The 16,385-nt window shown below is 36.2% G+C and overlaps 1 protein-coding gene across 6 annotated transcripts in view; it reads right to left on the bottom strand.

The window, feature by feature from the left end:
• Positions 1–16,385, bottom strand: part of DOCK4 (dedicator of cytokinesis 4) — a 240,175-nt gene that overhangs the window by 103,498 nt on the left and 120,292 nt on the right. For 4 of the 6 annotated variants that reach the window (XM_017817903.1, XM_017817905.1, XM_017817904.1 and 1 more), the window contains exons 9-12: positions 12,549–12,630; positions 11,855–11,915; positions 9,834–9,966; positions 8,219–8,307 (exon numbers count right to left, since the gene is read on the bottom strand). In XM_017817903.1, coding sequence (XP_017673392.1) covers positions 8,219–8,307; positions 9,834–9,966; positions 11,855–11,915; positions 12,549–12,630 — 365 coding nt within the window. Of the gene's footprint in view, positions 1–8,218; positions 8,308–9,833; positions 9,967–11,854; positions 11,916–12,548; positions 12,631–16,385 lie in introns of those variants that run through there. The other 2 variants (XM_017817908.1, XM_017817907.1) reach the window with 2 other exon arrangements.

The following is a 16,385-nucleotide window of genomic DNA, read 5'->3' as shown; positions in this document are numbered from 1 at the left end:
TGAAAACTGACTTGGAATTTCTTTACAGGGTAGATGGTAGAGCCTCAAGTATTTCTTGCCAGAATCACCATAGGATGAAGGATAAAGGACCAAAAGGCTAAATTACTGTTATAAGCACCTAGTCTAACCTCCATATACAGACAATAAAGGTTTGAGAAATAATTGCTTCCATTCTTACCTTATTAAGCCCATTGCTGCCCTTTACTATTAACAATATACATGGCATGTTAACACCCATTTCCATATTACATTGTTAGATTTCAAAGGCGAATCACCTTGTTCAAAAATTCTTAAAATTACATTTTTGCATACTGTTCTGTTAGCTAGAATATTAAGGAGTCCACAAAATACACATTTTTACAATTATAAGTGTTTTATATTGCTTCTAGTGCAAATAACAGACAAAAGGTTCCAGGGAAGCACTTGTTATTTTCTCCTTCATGAAGTGTAGCTCTGTCATGCAAACAGAAGTGTATCAGAAATTTAGCTACTTGCATTCCAATTATGTCTCTTACTTCAAATAAAGAAACAGACAATGTTTAACTGGTACCTAAACAAAATGTTAAAAAGCAAATCATAAAAACCTAGGTGAAAATTGTAAAGCATTTGTAAATACAACTCTTGAAGGAGCTAAAATCATGCATATATGGTCTACAATTTATTATTTGAAATAGTGTTATGACTTTTTATTCTTTTAGTACATAAAATGAGGTCAACATTATCCAACAGTAACAAGCAGAATGAATTTTTGGAAAGGGCTTATAAAAACCTCAATACTAAAACATAATCCAACTCCAAGATGAAAATATGACCCAGCTATTGTCATTCTGTAGCCTTACCTAGGAATTTCTGGGTTTAAATCGAGTGTCATTTCAATCACGCGCAGAAATAGCATGGTCAGCAGGACCAGGGCAAGGATCCACTCCCGGTATTCAGCACTGGTGTGGCTGCACCTTAAATCCTGTGTTCAGTTTTGGGCTCCTCACTACAAGAAATACATTGAGGTGCTGGAGCATGTCCAGATTAGGGCAACAAAACTGGTGAAGGGTCTGGAGCTAAAGTTTTACGAAGACCAGCTGAGGGAGTTGGGATTGTTTAGTCTGGAGACAAGGAAGCTCAGAGGAGACCTTATCACTCTCTACAACTACTAGAAAGGAGGTTGCAGTGAGGTGGGAGAGGGTGTCTACTCTTAAGGTTATAAGTGATAAGAGCAAACTGCCTCCAGTTCTACCAGGGGAGGCTTAGATTGGATATTAGGAAAAAATCTTCATGGAAAGGGTTGTCAAGCATTAGAAAGGGCTGCCCAGAGAAGTGGTTGAGTCACCATCCCTGGAGATATCTAAAAGACCCATAGATGTGGTGCTTAGGGACAGGGTTTAGTGGTGGACTTGGCAGTGCTGGGTTAACAGTTGGTCTCAATGATCTTAAAGGTCTTTCCCAACCTAAATGATTCTATGATTCTATAATTGCAGTACTGAGATGAACAACAAATCATAGCTTTTACTGGATATAAGATCTCTCTGACAGTGTCACAATGGCACGTTTCTCATTCTTCTCTAAAAACAAACCTTTTAGCAATACCCAAGAGAACAATATGAATTTAATTTTATTGGAGTCCTTATCTCCAGCACAGTCTACAAGCCATGCTTTATGAAGAATACTTGCAGATAACTGCACTAAAAATCTACCTTTAACTTGCTTTTGAAGTCCTTATTGTAAAGTCAGAACATTCACAAGCAACAACAAAAGCTAAAACTGCCGTAAAAATGTACAAAATTACGTCTGACTGGTCTATAAGTCTGCCACCTTTAAGGATTAATATATTTTCCCAAAACTTCCATAATTAATATTACATACTAGATTAGGCTACCTATGATTTTGGGAAAAGGGTTTTAGGGAAGATGGTTGAACATCATCCATCTTGTAAAAAGTACGTGAAAAAGTAAAATTCTATAAATCCTTGTCCAAAAACCTGTTCTAAACCAAGCTTTTTTACATGTTGAAGTTGTCATTCAGGGCCAAATGATCTCAGAACAACAATTTATTTGCAAAATTCTCTACATGTTTAATCTTCCAGCTTTAGCATTTGTTGAGAACAAAAAGGAATGCCTTAATTCCTTGTGTACTTAGTGAAGCATATATAAGCACTATTCTTATTTTAAATGTATTTCAAATAGCAGCCTTCAGTGACAACTAATTCTTAAACACATCAAACCGGAATACACATAATCTCCTTGTCACAAAACGTAACAAAGATTAAAACTGACAGATTTATAAATTGTCCTAGAACTACAGTAATTAAACAACTGCACTTCCTGTTTAAATATTAGTGATGTGTAGATAAAAAATACATTTCAAAGCACTGCTGACATCTGAGAACCCTGCTGATAAAATACAAACATCAGAAAACTTTTCTGTGATTAATTATATGCTCAGGAGTAACCTGAAAGTTAGGTACTTCATTCTTTTTTATCTTCTCTGTCAAGTATATGTTACTACTCCTGCTATCATTCCTCCTCATTTTTTCCCAGTCATTGCTCCAGTCAATTGTCCACTGTGAGCCTATGCTTCCTTTTTGTGGCTAAAACCCATAGCTGCTCCCAGCAGGGAATGCACATTTTGCTTCCCATCCAACATTTCTTGCACTGATTCACAGAAAAAAAGCTCTCCTTGCAAGAACTCTGAGAGTGGTAATGCTGTGACCTGCTGGGATAGTGTCATGCAAACACAGTTACGCTACTTCTGGTATCTAGAAAATACTTTAAAGTTACCATAGCTCTATTCCTAGAAATATTGTATTCTGTAAACTTATACTGAGCTACCAATTCCCTGCTGTATTTGATCTCTTGCATTTTTCATCTTACCAAGTGTGAAAAAATTATGCTACTTGGTTAAGGGGCCTCTGCAGTTTCTCTACTGCAAGGTAAATAATGACCCTAACAGGCTTCCTCCTTCAAATCAAGGAATTTGTAAGCCAAAGCTCACTTTGAAATAGGAGATCAAAGTATATCTTTCTTTAAATTTCTCAGTGTTCAACAGTAGCCATGGAGAAATTATATTATTAGAGCACCAAGCAGCTGCTGAAGGTAAATAGGCATGAGAAGGGATATAATGCCCCAAAGCACATACCACTGCTTCTATCCAACTGCCTCCATTGCCACACTTGTCTCAGAACTCGAATCTTGTCAGATGAGTTCATGCACTGGGCTGGTCTACCTTACTTTGGATTTGTTGAATTAAAATGACAGCAGTGTAATGAAATTTGCCTTTGAGTGAGCAACCTCACTGAACTTCAAAAAAGTTAGGTCTCACTTTGAAGTCGGTTCCTCTTTGAGCTGGCGTTGGACCATGTAACCTCCTGAGGACCCTTCCAGCCTAACTTACTGTATGATCTGATGAATAACTTTCCACCTTAAGATCACAGATTGTATTACCTCATGACAGTATTCTTAGCAAACATCTGTCAACACATGGGATTCAAGTCCCCCATGCTTCAATCAGGGCACTGTGCTGTTGCCTATTTATTGACCAGTCTCCTTTTGTTAGGCAGCATCACCTTGGATAACTCTCTGCCTGCAGATTTTTGCACAGGTACACTGAAATAAGTTTGAATTTAATGTAGACAGTAAACTACTAATTTGAAAAAGTGAATTGTGCATCTTTCTCTTCTAAAGAAAGAAATTAACAATTTGTGGCTGACAGACTTAAGACAATCTTTTACAAATCAAACCACAACCTGGATTTGTCTTAAAAATAGCCTCCCAATCCAGGTCTTGCCTTCACCATATTTAAAAATTCATGTTCCTGACAACTTGTAGATACAATATAGTAATTTCTGACTTCATTCTTTTTATGACCCAAACTGAATGCATGAGGATTTATGTAGATTTTTCAAGAGATGCATTTTGACCCTTTACGCAACAGTTAAAAAATTAATGCTGCTGTATCCAAAAAAAAAAAAAAGGAAGAAATCATGCTCGAGTCAAGAGTGGGAAGAGAAATCCCAACATTTTCTATGTGTTTCTTCTAAAGTTTTAGGCACTTCCATCAATTAATGTGTAATTAACAGTGGTTCCAGTGGAGTTGCAAAGTAAGTCTGGCATTGCTATCAGAGGATACACCACACTGAGAAGTTGCATTGCTATCAGAGGATACACCACACTGAGAAGTTCAGTAAAAACATGCAATTAGGTCACATTATTCCTGTCCAGTTCATCAGAACATTCCAAGATAATGGCACAGGAAAAGACTTTCCCACTACCTTAGCTATTTTTGTGGAATCCACACAAGAGTTCAAAGCTACATAGCAGCTAGATATGTTTATAATTTCTTACATCAGTAATTTAATCTCTATAAGATTTGAAAGGATTTTCACCTCCTTTGCAGTAACAACCAAAAAGCACATGTATCCTTGTATCAGCTCTCAAGAATTACTGCATCAGGTAGATGCAGCTTTTCAAGATTTGTGATAAGGAAATCTAAATTGAAGCTTACACCTGAGACTATTAGGAGCCTAAAGTAAAAAGCAGAGAAAAACAGAATGTCTTGCATCCCCCTGAAACTAAGCTATAGTCCTTCTTCTCAAAGGAATGTGAAGCAAAAGAAATTTGCCATGCATTTTTCATTGATTTTTAAATATGATTTTTATAAGGTAACTCAGTGGGGGGAATATTCACATGTAACATGAGACTCAGGTTTAAATCCCTCCTCTATAGGATTTGCTAAGAGGACATGAATACAGATCACACTTAAAAAAATCACAGACTACTTGGCAGGCTTTAGAGCCACTTCAACATTCCCCATGGTATAATGAATATTTTCAGATCATATACAAAGTTGAATAGTTCCTGAAGGGAAGTCAGAGAAGCCAAGCAATTAGCATGCTCCTCTGGGACATGCAAGACAGACTGAAAATTCTTTTCCAAATCAGAATCTCTGGTCCTACAGATACAAAAATAGAAATGTGCTATTTTCCTCACAAGACTGATGTAATTAGATGTGATGTCTATGCAGGAATATTAATTTTTCCACTGCTTTTTGCATTTTAAAACAAAGCAACTAGCTTCTAATTCTAAGAAAAAAATATTATAGGAAAAGTACATTTTATAGCCAGCTCTGCTCCATATATTACTGAATCCTGGTTTGTTTAATAATTACAAAGTCACCTAGATCTAGTAGTATTTAGTCTACAAATACTACAAACTCAGTGAAAGAAATAACAGTGCTAATAAATGCAGCAAAAACTGTACAATTTGGCCTTTGCAGTAACAGTTTGATCTCCTACACCAGGCAACCAGGTGTTTTCCAGTAAGCCAATACCTCACACCAGCTGCAAAGACTAGTGGTGAATGGTAATTGCATCCACTCCCTGCTACTCCAGTCTCTGTTAGAAATTGGAAATTCCGCATGAGATTGGAAACTCATGCGGAAAACACATTCCAGTTCCCACCTCAGCAAAGAATAGTAAATTATCCACTAGACTGAGTCCCTTCCATTCCTGCACCACTGAGAAGAGAAAAGGGGACAAACATCTGTCCAGTGCTCCTTTCTGGGCTTTAGTAGGAAGTGACAGTGTTTTGCCTTTATTTGATCCTTTTTAGACACAAGCTGAGAATAAGATCCAAGCGGATTCTGTACTTAAGAACTGTCATGGGTTGAAGTAGAAAAGTAGTTTTTGAGCAGTAGAGGTTTGAGTGCTAAATACAGATGCTATAGTCTGTCACTATGTTTTTTACATTCAAGACACTCAAAGTATGTTTTGAGTTCCTTTTTAGTTTGACCAATAGAAAACTGGAAGAATTTTATTTTCCTGAAGAATATTATGAACTATCTGATAAACTATTTCAGTAGTGAAACACAACAATTTGTGGAAACTAAAGACTTTGTGTAAAATCTCTTGAGTTGAAAAGAAACTGTACAGGACAGAATATGAAGAGGGAAGAAGCCTAGAGGATAGACAATAGTCTGAAGCATCTTTGCTGTTGTTTGTTTACTGAATTTCCTTTCCTAGGTCTTTTCAAGGTGATTTTAAAAGGGCAGTGTGATATAAGCCAAAAATTCAAGTTTTCCTACATTTGGCTCATACCTACAACAGTTCCTAAGGGAGAGAAAAGACATGTCTCCTGTAATGCAAGGTTTTCTCCTTTTCTGACAAGGTGGCAAACAAAGCTAATGAGGCTTCAGAACCAGTCACTCAATGCTATTACAAAAAAAGACAGCAAATGAAAAATAAAAAGTAGTGTAACAACAATATTTTCCATGAGGTGTCAGCAGAAGTATCTGAACATATTGCTAAAGCCTTGCAGAGCTTTTTCAGGCTGCTAAGGAGTCGCAGAAGAATGAATTTCATGTGTGCAATAAAAATAATCTTTCATAGTTCATCTTTTAGTTGCTCAGTACTCAAAGTGACATTACCACTCACTTCCTCTTTCCCTCTCCAATCTTCAAATGCGCTACTGGAATTCTGTGCTGCTCTTCCCTCACCCTGACAGCCCTTTTCAGAATGCTACTGATCTTCCATTTGCTAGGTTTAGTTTCCAGCCCTCTGCAATCTGGAAAAAAAATCATGTCCCACAGGTCTTTTATGTTGAACGTTGTTATGAGAGAAAAATAGGATAAGTAATGTATCACAGTGTAAGTACATATTGCATGGACAGTCAGAATGATCCAAGAGGAAGTTTGTTCTTCATTACTATGAATAACATTTTTAAGAAGCCCAATATTATACTTACTCGTTAACGTGCCCTTCTATTTTCACTACATGATTTTTATATTTATTGTCCAATAAGATTCATGATATTCTAAAACATAAATATATGTGTGTGTGTGTGTATATATATATATAGGATTTATATATATATATAAGTATATAACTTCAGTCTTGATAAATAACATGAGCTTTTATGTGCTTCTTGGTTACCCACTAAAGATTGTTAAACATACATTTTCAAGACTAACGTTACGCATGAAATCAAGTTAAAGAAGCATGAAGTCTACTACATGAAAGGGATTACAGCATACTGGAACCTGGAAGATGAGATTTTTCTATACTCATATTTCAACTAATTAACACTTCACAGGGACAAAACAATATTTGAATACAAGGACAATAGACTTATAAGCCTCCATTTCAGGTTTCTTTTCAAGTTTGACTACATGTTTGGATGACAGAATTGAGAAAAAGTTAGCAAGTTGACATTGAAAAAGAAAACAAGAAAAACTGTAAATTCAACATCTCCTATGGGCCAAACCATCATCTCATAATAGCAAAGGTCAGTTGTCTCCCATTCCTTAAGTCTCACACACAAATTTATTTCAATGACAGTTCCAGTAACATAGAGCTGACTGTGGAAGACTATTGTAAGTTCCTAAATAACAACCTGTATCTTGCTCAGCTGGAATGCAGAGCTACCAGAAAGAATGCAGATCATAATGATAGCTCCCAATTAATTTTTTTTTAAGTTTAATATTTAATTTTAATTGTCCTGGGTTTGGCCAGGACAGAATTAATTTCTCTGCAGTAGCTGTAAGGGGGTGGGGCCTGGAGAAGTGTGGGCATGTCTAGGTTGTTATTCTATACTACTTCATGTCACAAGTAAGGGACTCTCACTTCCATGACGGAAGGTATGGCTTTGGGTCGGGGTGGGATGGGGAAACCCATCCGCCATTGTTCATTGTCAGCTGGGGTCCTCGGTGACACCTTCTTTTGTACACTTTAGTTATTTATATTCTTGCTTTTACTGTTTATTTCCCATATCTTATTGCTGTTTCCAGTAAATTGTTCTTATCTCAACCTGTAATCTCTGCCTTTTGTCTCTCTCACTGGAGGAGGGGAGTGGTCTGTGGTTTTCTTTTTAGTGGGAGTACTAAATACCATTCCTAAACCATGACAATAATGTCACTGGTAAATTTTATATTCCTGATGAAAATGTGAAGCAGAAATTTCAAGCAATATGGATCAATAATTTGATCAGCCCCACGTGAACAGAACTCCAGCAAGCTGTAGCTCCTCAGTACAGAATAAAAGTTTATATTACATAGTTCCTTGAAGAAAATTCAGTGACTTTTTTTCTTACATGTGCACATGAACAGCAGTATTGTACATTTTCATCTATTTTACGTTTCTTTCTTACACATTCGTCCTTCCAAAACAGAGCTACTTCATTTGCAAACTAAGAAACCCCAAAGAATGCAAACAGAAAGGTGGCTAATTACTCACCTGCATTGGAGCCTGTCAAATTGTAACGTGCATTCAGCTTTTTAATGATATTTTCATGGATCTGATACCAGTCACTCTCTGTGTTGCACCTAGAAAAATTATAACTTTCTTAATTCTGAAATGGGAACATATGTTTATCAGATCAGCTTCACAACATATTCCTTAAAAAATCCTCTTTAATTCATGAAACAAAAATGGAATAGGAGCTAACAAAGCCCCATGAAACTGCCTGTCCCAATGGCAGGAATAAGTGTTCTTATCATTTGAGAAAGGCACCATGAAATACTTGCTTCATATAAGGATGGGAGAAAGACAGGAGCAATTATGCTGAGCAACTCAGTCATGACCAAGTTCATTTCTGTATAGATCTATCCTTTAGCACTAAACCATACAGAAATCTATCTTGTGACACTCAGGGGGAAACACAGGACTCAGAGCTGATCTTAGAAAACTCTGTGCTATACACTTCAAAATTATTCAAAATAGGATGTGATCTTCAGGAGGTAGTCAGTGAAAGAGCAATTTACATTTCAGTATACATTTAGGAAATAGCTGGTTTTCCATAAGGAAAACTTGACAATGTTCTAATGAACACTCTAATGTTCTAATGAATACTCGATGTTCTAATGTTCACTCTTCCAAGTCTAGACTGAAATTAGCCTTAGCACCAAATATGATCTTGAGTGATATTTCTTCCACTGTTTTTGTTATTTCAAAACAAACAGGCAAAATTAAAAAACAAAAACAAAACCACACCATCAATATAAGTAGACAAACCTAACAATTTTTTAACCAACAGCGAACATTTATCTGACTTCAATGTCCTGGGAGTCTAAAAAAGAGCCAGCCCACATTTTACACTATATTGCTTTTCTACAGCACTGATTCCAGCAGTTCTGATTCAATACAGCTACAGAGGAAAGGAGAAAGGCTGCCTGAAAGAATTCCAAGCCTTTGAGATTTGAGTGCTAACCCTGCGAGGGGCAGAACTTTCTCATGTGCATGACAATATGTGTCCCAGGTATACGTACTTAGAATAGGCCACTTCACAAAACAGTTCTTATTATAATGTCCAAGATCATCAGGAAATTACACGCATTGTGTTGCTACTAGAAAACTGAACTTTCTTTCAAGTACTATAGCCAAAATCCACTATTTAACCAACCATTCATTTTTAAATCTACTTTTGATTTTTCATTCTCCAGCACTAAATGTCTTTTATACCTTTGTTATTCCTATTATATAATTGCTTCATTTCACAAAAAGATACTCTGCCTACTTTTTTCTGTAGTTAAAAAGTACTTCCACTAGCTGCCTAGGAAGCACAAGGCATTTAAATAAGTGGTAAAAGCACTTTATGCGAAAAATGCTGAAACATACACAGATATCTAAAAAGATGTAACCTTTATCTTTAATATTATCCCACTTCATAAACACATCTGTAGAACTACCCAAAATTTCCACACTGTGATCAAAAAAAATTTAGCTACTACTACATCTTTTTTGGAACAGAAAGGAGCTATAGCTATTTACTCACACTGCACTTAACACCACTGCTTCTGCTGCAGACTGACTCTAAGGTACTTCCAAAAATTAAGAAAAAAGCACTACTTACATATAGACTTTCAAGACAAGGTCATCCTTTGAATCTCCTGCCAGTAAATCTGCAATACTGAGGACTGCACAGCCAAAGGGCCGTCTATACTGTACATTGCAGGCATTTTTCTTTTCTCCAGCTCCCATTCGTCCTGCCAAACAAAACACATATTTGATGCATAATCCACAGAACTGTCTCTCTTCAAACCACAGAAGGGAGGCAGCAAGCAATCCAGTTCAGCATCTAAGCAGTCAATGCCAAGAGTAATCATTGGGAACCTGGTCCATCTTTATACTGCATTCAGACAACAAATGGTACAGGAAGTCCACTACATATGTGGTGATCTTGCATGGTCTTAGACCAGAGGTTCTGCTCATCCTCTCATGACCTCCACTCAACAAACAATACTTTGTGGTACCCAGTGATAGCAACCTCATGACACTACCAAATTAAATGTAGAGTTTGGACATGACAGACTGTTCAACATTTGCTGTCTGGGAAGAATTATTTTGCTGTGATTGTTGTTACATGTGAGAGGTATTGTGATTGAGCCATTACAAATTAGTAATCAAATGCTGTTTCCAGATAGGCAACTAGCAAGCAATGGGATAATTGACCAGCTGAAGAAAAATCAAGTAGAGATGAAATACAGGGAGAAAAGATGACAAAGGGCTGAAGAACAAATTATGATAAAGAAAGAAAGAAGGCAGTCAAGGGAAAGAGATTTGAAAAAAATATTTTTCCTAGCCTTTTCTATTTGATATAAATACATTTGATCAATCTCCTCAATGTGTTCCTGGCATTTGAAACTGCCATCTTTCTAGACATTTTATTCAATTGTGCACTGCCAGCTATGTATCTTTCCCACCAAGTCTTAATTTCTGACAAAAAACCCCTATGGTTGCAGTTGCTGCAGGGCAATGTCTCCTCCAAATATTCCTATGCATCAGAGCAGCTTGGAGAGTAATTGTTCATTTTCACACCATGCAGCATATAAATGTGATTTTAATTTTTTAATATTTCAGTCATTCATTTATAAAATTGACTGAGAATATATTTGAAAATTATACAACTGGAAAAATTCTACTCATTATTGTTTTTTTAAAACATTTATTCTTCACAAATATACTTACATCAGAGTTTAGCATATCTTTTTTGAATCCTTGCCAATAAAAATGAAACACAATATTTTTAAGAAATACCAAACCAGTATGAAAATTCAAGGAAAAATTATTCCTCAAAGCTGTAAAATAACATTAACTTTGTAACAAGTTGTTTCTGAACTCAGAACAAGTTAGAGTGACCTATATTTCAAACCAAAATATCTTTCAAAAATAGGAAGAGAAGTTATATATAGTACTGCCCTGATGCACTAGAGACAGTTTACAAAGAAAACAATAAATCTAAGAGGTCAGAAGTAGACCCGAAGATTATTGTTTCATATCAGTACAGCCCAGAGGATAATTTCCTAAAATAAATACCTAACACAAATATACACTTTTTTTCTCCTTCACTTTGTTCTAGAGGACTTGATATCTGTCTATAGCATCAGGGATTAAAATTATTATGAAACATTGTCCATTTCTTTCCCTCTCCTCCTTTTGAAAGAGGCCAGGGAGAAGAAAAAATTCATCTGAACCATGTCAGATTTACATCAGCTACTATATACTAATTAGGTACATTAAACGTCCGGGCAAATTTTTCTTTGAACAAAGGATACTTGAAATTACACTTGAGAACAAGAATGGATTCAATGACAAGTCCATCATCTTAACACAATTCATATTTGACACTTTAATTTTGTTTTGTGATAGTAACAAAGTATCCTGCCTCTAAACTCAATTAGCACTGAGTACACTTTATAAATACTATAAGACAATGTTGAGAAATCTAAAGCAATTTTTCCATCAAAACCCAGGCATTTTCTTTTCCAAAAAATTATTCAAAGGTCTAGCTAATATAACAAATCCCAAAGCTGACTCCAAGCAGTTTTCTTCTATTTACTGTCATATGTCTAACAAACATAAGATTATACCTACCTATTCGGATAATGTGCACAGTGATATAGATGTCCTTCCTGAGTTCACTGCTACCCAAATCCTGCACAAGATCAGAACCTCATTATTTCTGACTCCCAATTAAAATGCGACATTTAAAGAGATCTGTACACACTGCTTTCACTGCCAGTGAAAGTGATAAATGAACAGTGAGTTCATTTATACAGCATTAACAAATTATCCCTTCAACACTTTAAATTGGTGGTCATACACTCAAAATGACTGTCCTAAAATATCATGGTTAGAATTTGCTGTAATACAGCAAAATCAGTAGAAGGGCACAAGAGACTTGCTGTGTGCTTTGAACAGCAGCGACACATTTCTGCAATTCCAAATATTCCAAAAGTACAGAGAGTGCTGCACAAACAATTGTTTGGATGTAAAAAGCACAAGGAGGAAAAATAACTGGTCCTTGTTGCAGGGACAAAGACTGGTACATATGCCTACGTGGAAGTTTAGATGAGTGTCCACACACTGCCAGAAAATATTCAAATTAGAAGTTCGGCAATACCCTGCAACCCCTCAATCCAGCCTTTAGAGCTGATGTTCATAACAATGTACAAGCTTAGGGAGCAATTCTGAGTCAACCACAGAATAACAATTTAATCCAACTTCTATTTTCAATACCCACAAAAAAAGCACAAAAAAAAAAAGACTGAGAATAGGAAGAACTCACCACAAACAGAGAACAGTGTCTTTCAGGCTTTTCTGGACATTTTGGCAAACCATTTCTATTCAGTCTTAAAAAAAATCTTTCACTATAAGAAAACAAATATGACAGATATGTTGAATAACACTACAGCAAAAGTAGATCTCACTTTTTTCTTATTTCCACATGCGACCTTCCTCAAGATACAAATGAATGAAATCATTTCTTTCTGAAAGTCTCAGCTGTATCAATAAAAAATCATGATCACCACACTAGTGAAGGGTGGTGATTAACCTAATCATCTAACAAAATTACTAAAAATTCAATACAAAATAGACAACTGATTGTCATTTGAAAGAATGATATTGTACATCCTAGTACACAGAGAAACACTAGCAATAAAATCCATTCATCCTAGAACTAAAATTAGATGTGTAGTAGTTGGTATTGATTCTTGCTAAACAAATGTCAACATTGCCATGCTTGTATTCAAACAATATTCTTTTTCACAGATAGGAAGATGATGGTAGGGAACAATTTTCCTACTTAATTCTATCAAAATCACTCACTAGAGCACATTGATTTTAGCAGTCTTGTAAGAGTCTTGGAAGATCCAACAGAGCCAATTTTATTTTTGAAATCCTGTTTTGCAATCCAATGTGGGGTGTTAAATACTGAAGCTGATATAAGTACTAATACTACTAGTAGGGAGATACAGAGAATTCTTATTTCCAAATAGAAGAGGGCACAAGACCCCATTGAAAGAGAAATTATTTTTCAAAACATTCCCATTTGATAGTAGGTCCATTATGGATAAACTCTGAGCAAACTTGGCAATTCATACATGGGAAGATTATGAAAAAGCAAACTTTCCATGCTTTGGATAATTTTCTCCAAGACACAGCCTCATAGGAAATGTAACAATCATATTTCTGTAGTGAGAGAAGTGGAAGACAGAAAAAACAAAAGAAGGCAGAAGCATTTTATTTCCCTTCACCCTCTCACTCCCAGCCCCAGCTGGCCAGACACAAGAGTCTGGATGTCCGGTAATGCTCAAATCAGAAATAAAATTACTCAGGTGAAACTAGTTTTTTTCTTGGCTGCATCCACATCTTCTGCTTATTCTAGAGGCTAAATACAGTTTACTACTGCTCTATGTCATACATAGGTTTTCAAAATGCAGCTGGAAAATCACTAGGAACATGCTGGATAAGATCCAACTCAATAGAGACTAATTAAATCTTTATTGCACCAGCATTTGCCTTGTAGGAAATCTGCATTGATCATTCACAGAATCAGTCATTCACATTGAAAGGGACCTCAAAGGGCCTCTACATCCAACCTCCTGCTCAAAGCAGAGTCAGCTATCAGGTCATATTAGCTTGCTCAGAGCTTTAGACAGTCGGGTCATGAAATCCTTGAGCTATGGAGACCATAGCTATGGAGCCACTCTGAAAAACCCGTTTCAGTGTCTGGCTGAACTCAGTTTTTTCTTTACATCCAAATGAACATTCTCTTGTTAAAGTCTATATCCCTTGTCTTTCATTGTCCCACTATGCACTGTTAATGATCTTGTAGGTAAATAGGGACAAACTTTTTAGCAGGGCCTGTCGCAATAGGACCAGGAATAATGGTTATGAACTAAAAGAGGGTCTATTCAGACTAGATATAAGAAAGACATTTACAATGACAGTGGTAAAACACTGAAACAGGTTTCCCAGTGAGGTGATAGATGCTCCACCCCTGGAAACATTCACAGTCAGTTTTGACAGGGTTCTGACCAGCAAGACTCCAAGACTCTATGATCTTGGAGGTCTTTTCCAATCTTAATGATTCTGTGATCATGTCCCAGCTCATCGAAGAGGGGTTGAAATAGATGACCTTTAAATGGTCCCTTCTGACCCAAACCATTCCATGAATCTATGATTCTATGGCCTAACTCCCCTTAAAACTGCTTCTTCTCCAGCCTGGACAAGCCTCACTGCCTCAAACTGACCTCCCAGGACAGGAGCTCCTGTCCACAAACAACGTGAGTTGTTCTGCTGAGCTCACTTCAGCTCATTAACATTGGTCTTGTACGGAAGGACCCAAAATTTTCATTGTATAACCAATGCTGAGCAGGGAACAATCGCTTCCCATAAGCAACTGGCTATGTTCTTGTTGACACAACCTAGTATGCTGCTACTCTCAAGAGTACATTTCTTAAGAGCTATGTCTGGAGACTTTATGTTTTTATGTGCCAGCTATCCAGGCTGAACTTGCAAACACTTAAGACTTTTTCATTGCGACTACTTGAAAACTTTTGTGCAATTCTCAGCTGTACAGCTTTTATGTCAGACATCATAAAAGGCAGAACTTAAGAAACAGTAGAGCTGAACTCAAACACCTTGAAGTGCATGAAAATGTTATTTCCTCAGAAAATGGTATTTTTCTCATTCATGTTTTATGATACAGTGAACTTCTGTAGCTTAGGTCTCCATGAAAACTTTAAATTTCAGTTTTGAAGACTGTTCATGTGAGTGTATTTTTACAGAAAAGCAAGTCGGTATTTTGCTGTTGATTTACAAATGGTTTTTAAAATAATTCTGCCCTTTCATTTGGATTTAGTTCATTTGCAATACTGGAAAAGACAGTAACAAAGGTGCACAGGTCTCATACAAAGTTATTGTACATTGAGCAAGAATTATTAATTATATTATCAAAGCAGTTAAAGTTTTAGGACCCCATTATGTGTTGCACCATGCAAAATTGAATAAAAATAAAAAAGTCTCTTCCAGCAGTAACAATACAGCTTCTGAGTGCTGAAGCCTGAAGTGCATTGGTATGCATCAATACAAATTTGGCCTATACAAGGTGATTCTGAATTTCACCACTTTATCTTCAGTCTGTAGAACAATTTAAAAGTAAGACATACATACATACACACACACCAAACTTCGCTACATTTTTGTCTTGAAACGATAGATTTGTTGGTTCAAAGAAAAATACCATTCATAAGCTATCTTCATAGTATACCTATTAGCTGGCAAATAGGAAATTTAATTGGGAGTGTATTCTATATTTAATGAATGTGCACAGAGGCACATCTTTTGAAAGCTTCCTACTCACTATCCACTACAATACGAAATTTTCAAGCTCTGCTTATACTCACAGACCATGAGATTATGATTCACAACACAGTGAAAAGCCAAAGACTTTTGTGATGCCACAAAGAAATATACTGATTGCAAAATATATGTAATAGTTATGTAAATCTAATTTCCTCATTTGAATTTGAAATTTTGTTTCACTGAATCACAGGACCCAGTGGTGACAAAAAAGCAAACTGAAAACAACAAGGAAAAGAAATTTTAATCCTTGTTTGATGCTTTATAATACCTCTTTTTACTAGAAACATATGACAGTACCAGTTACAGCTCAGATTAAAATGGTTATCTTTGAACATTTCCAGAGAGCAAATGCAAGCAGTTAGACTTGCAAGATTACAAGACAGAAATGGCAATGTTATATCTAAGTACACAGAGCATGTGCATTTATATGCTATTTCAAAGGATTTATATAGAGACAAACTGGTTAGAAAAAGTGCTAAGGAAAGTAAACAGTCTTCATAAAACAAAATAAAGACACAATTCCCAAGATCTGAAAGCTTGACTTCAAACAGCATCAAAAACCTCAGAGAGTTAAATCTAGACCTAGTATCTTATGGCACAGCAGTTTTCTCAACAGTCAGCTACACATACATAGATACAGCAAATACACACAGCAGTACCCCAAACCAGAAATACCTCTCCTTTGTATTAAGACGATTTGATTCTAGTTTAGATTTTAATGAATTTTTTATGAGCACCAATCTCACCATTTAAA

This window comes from Lepidothrix coronata, unplaced genomic scaffold, assembly GCF_001604755.1.
Source record: "Lepidothrix coronata isolate B3197 unplaced genomic scaffold, Lepidothrix_coronata-1.0 Scaffold63, whole genome shotgun sequence".
Taxonomy (NCBI): domain Eukaryota; kingdom Metazoa; phylum Chordata; class Aves; order Passeriformes; family Pipridae; genus Lepidothrix; species Lepidothrix coronata.
Note: the sequence above shows the minus strand (reverse complement) of the source record. Positions and strands in the feature narration are given on the sequence as shown.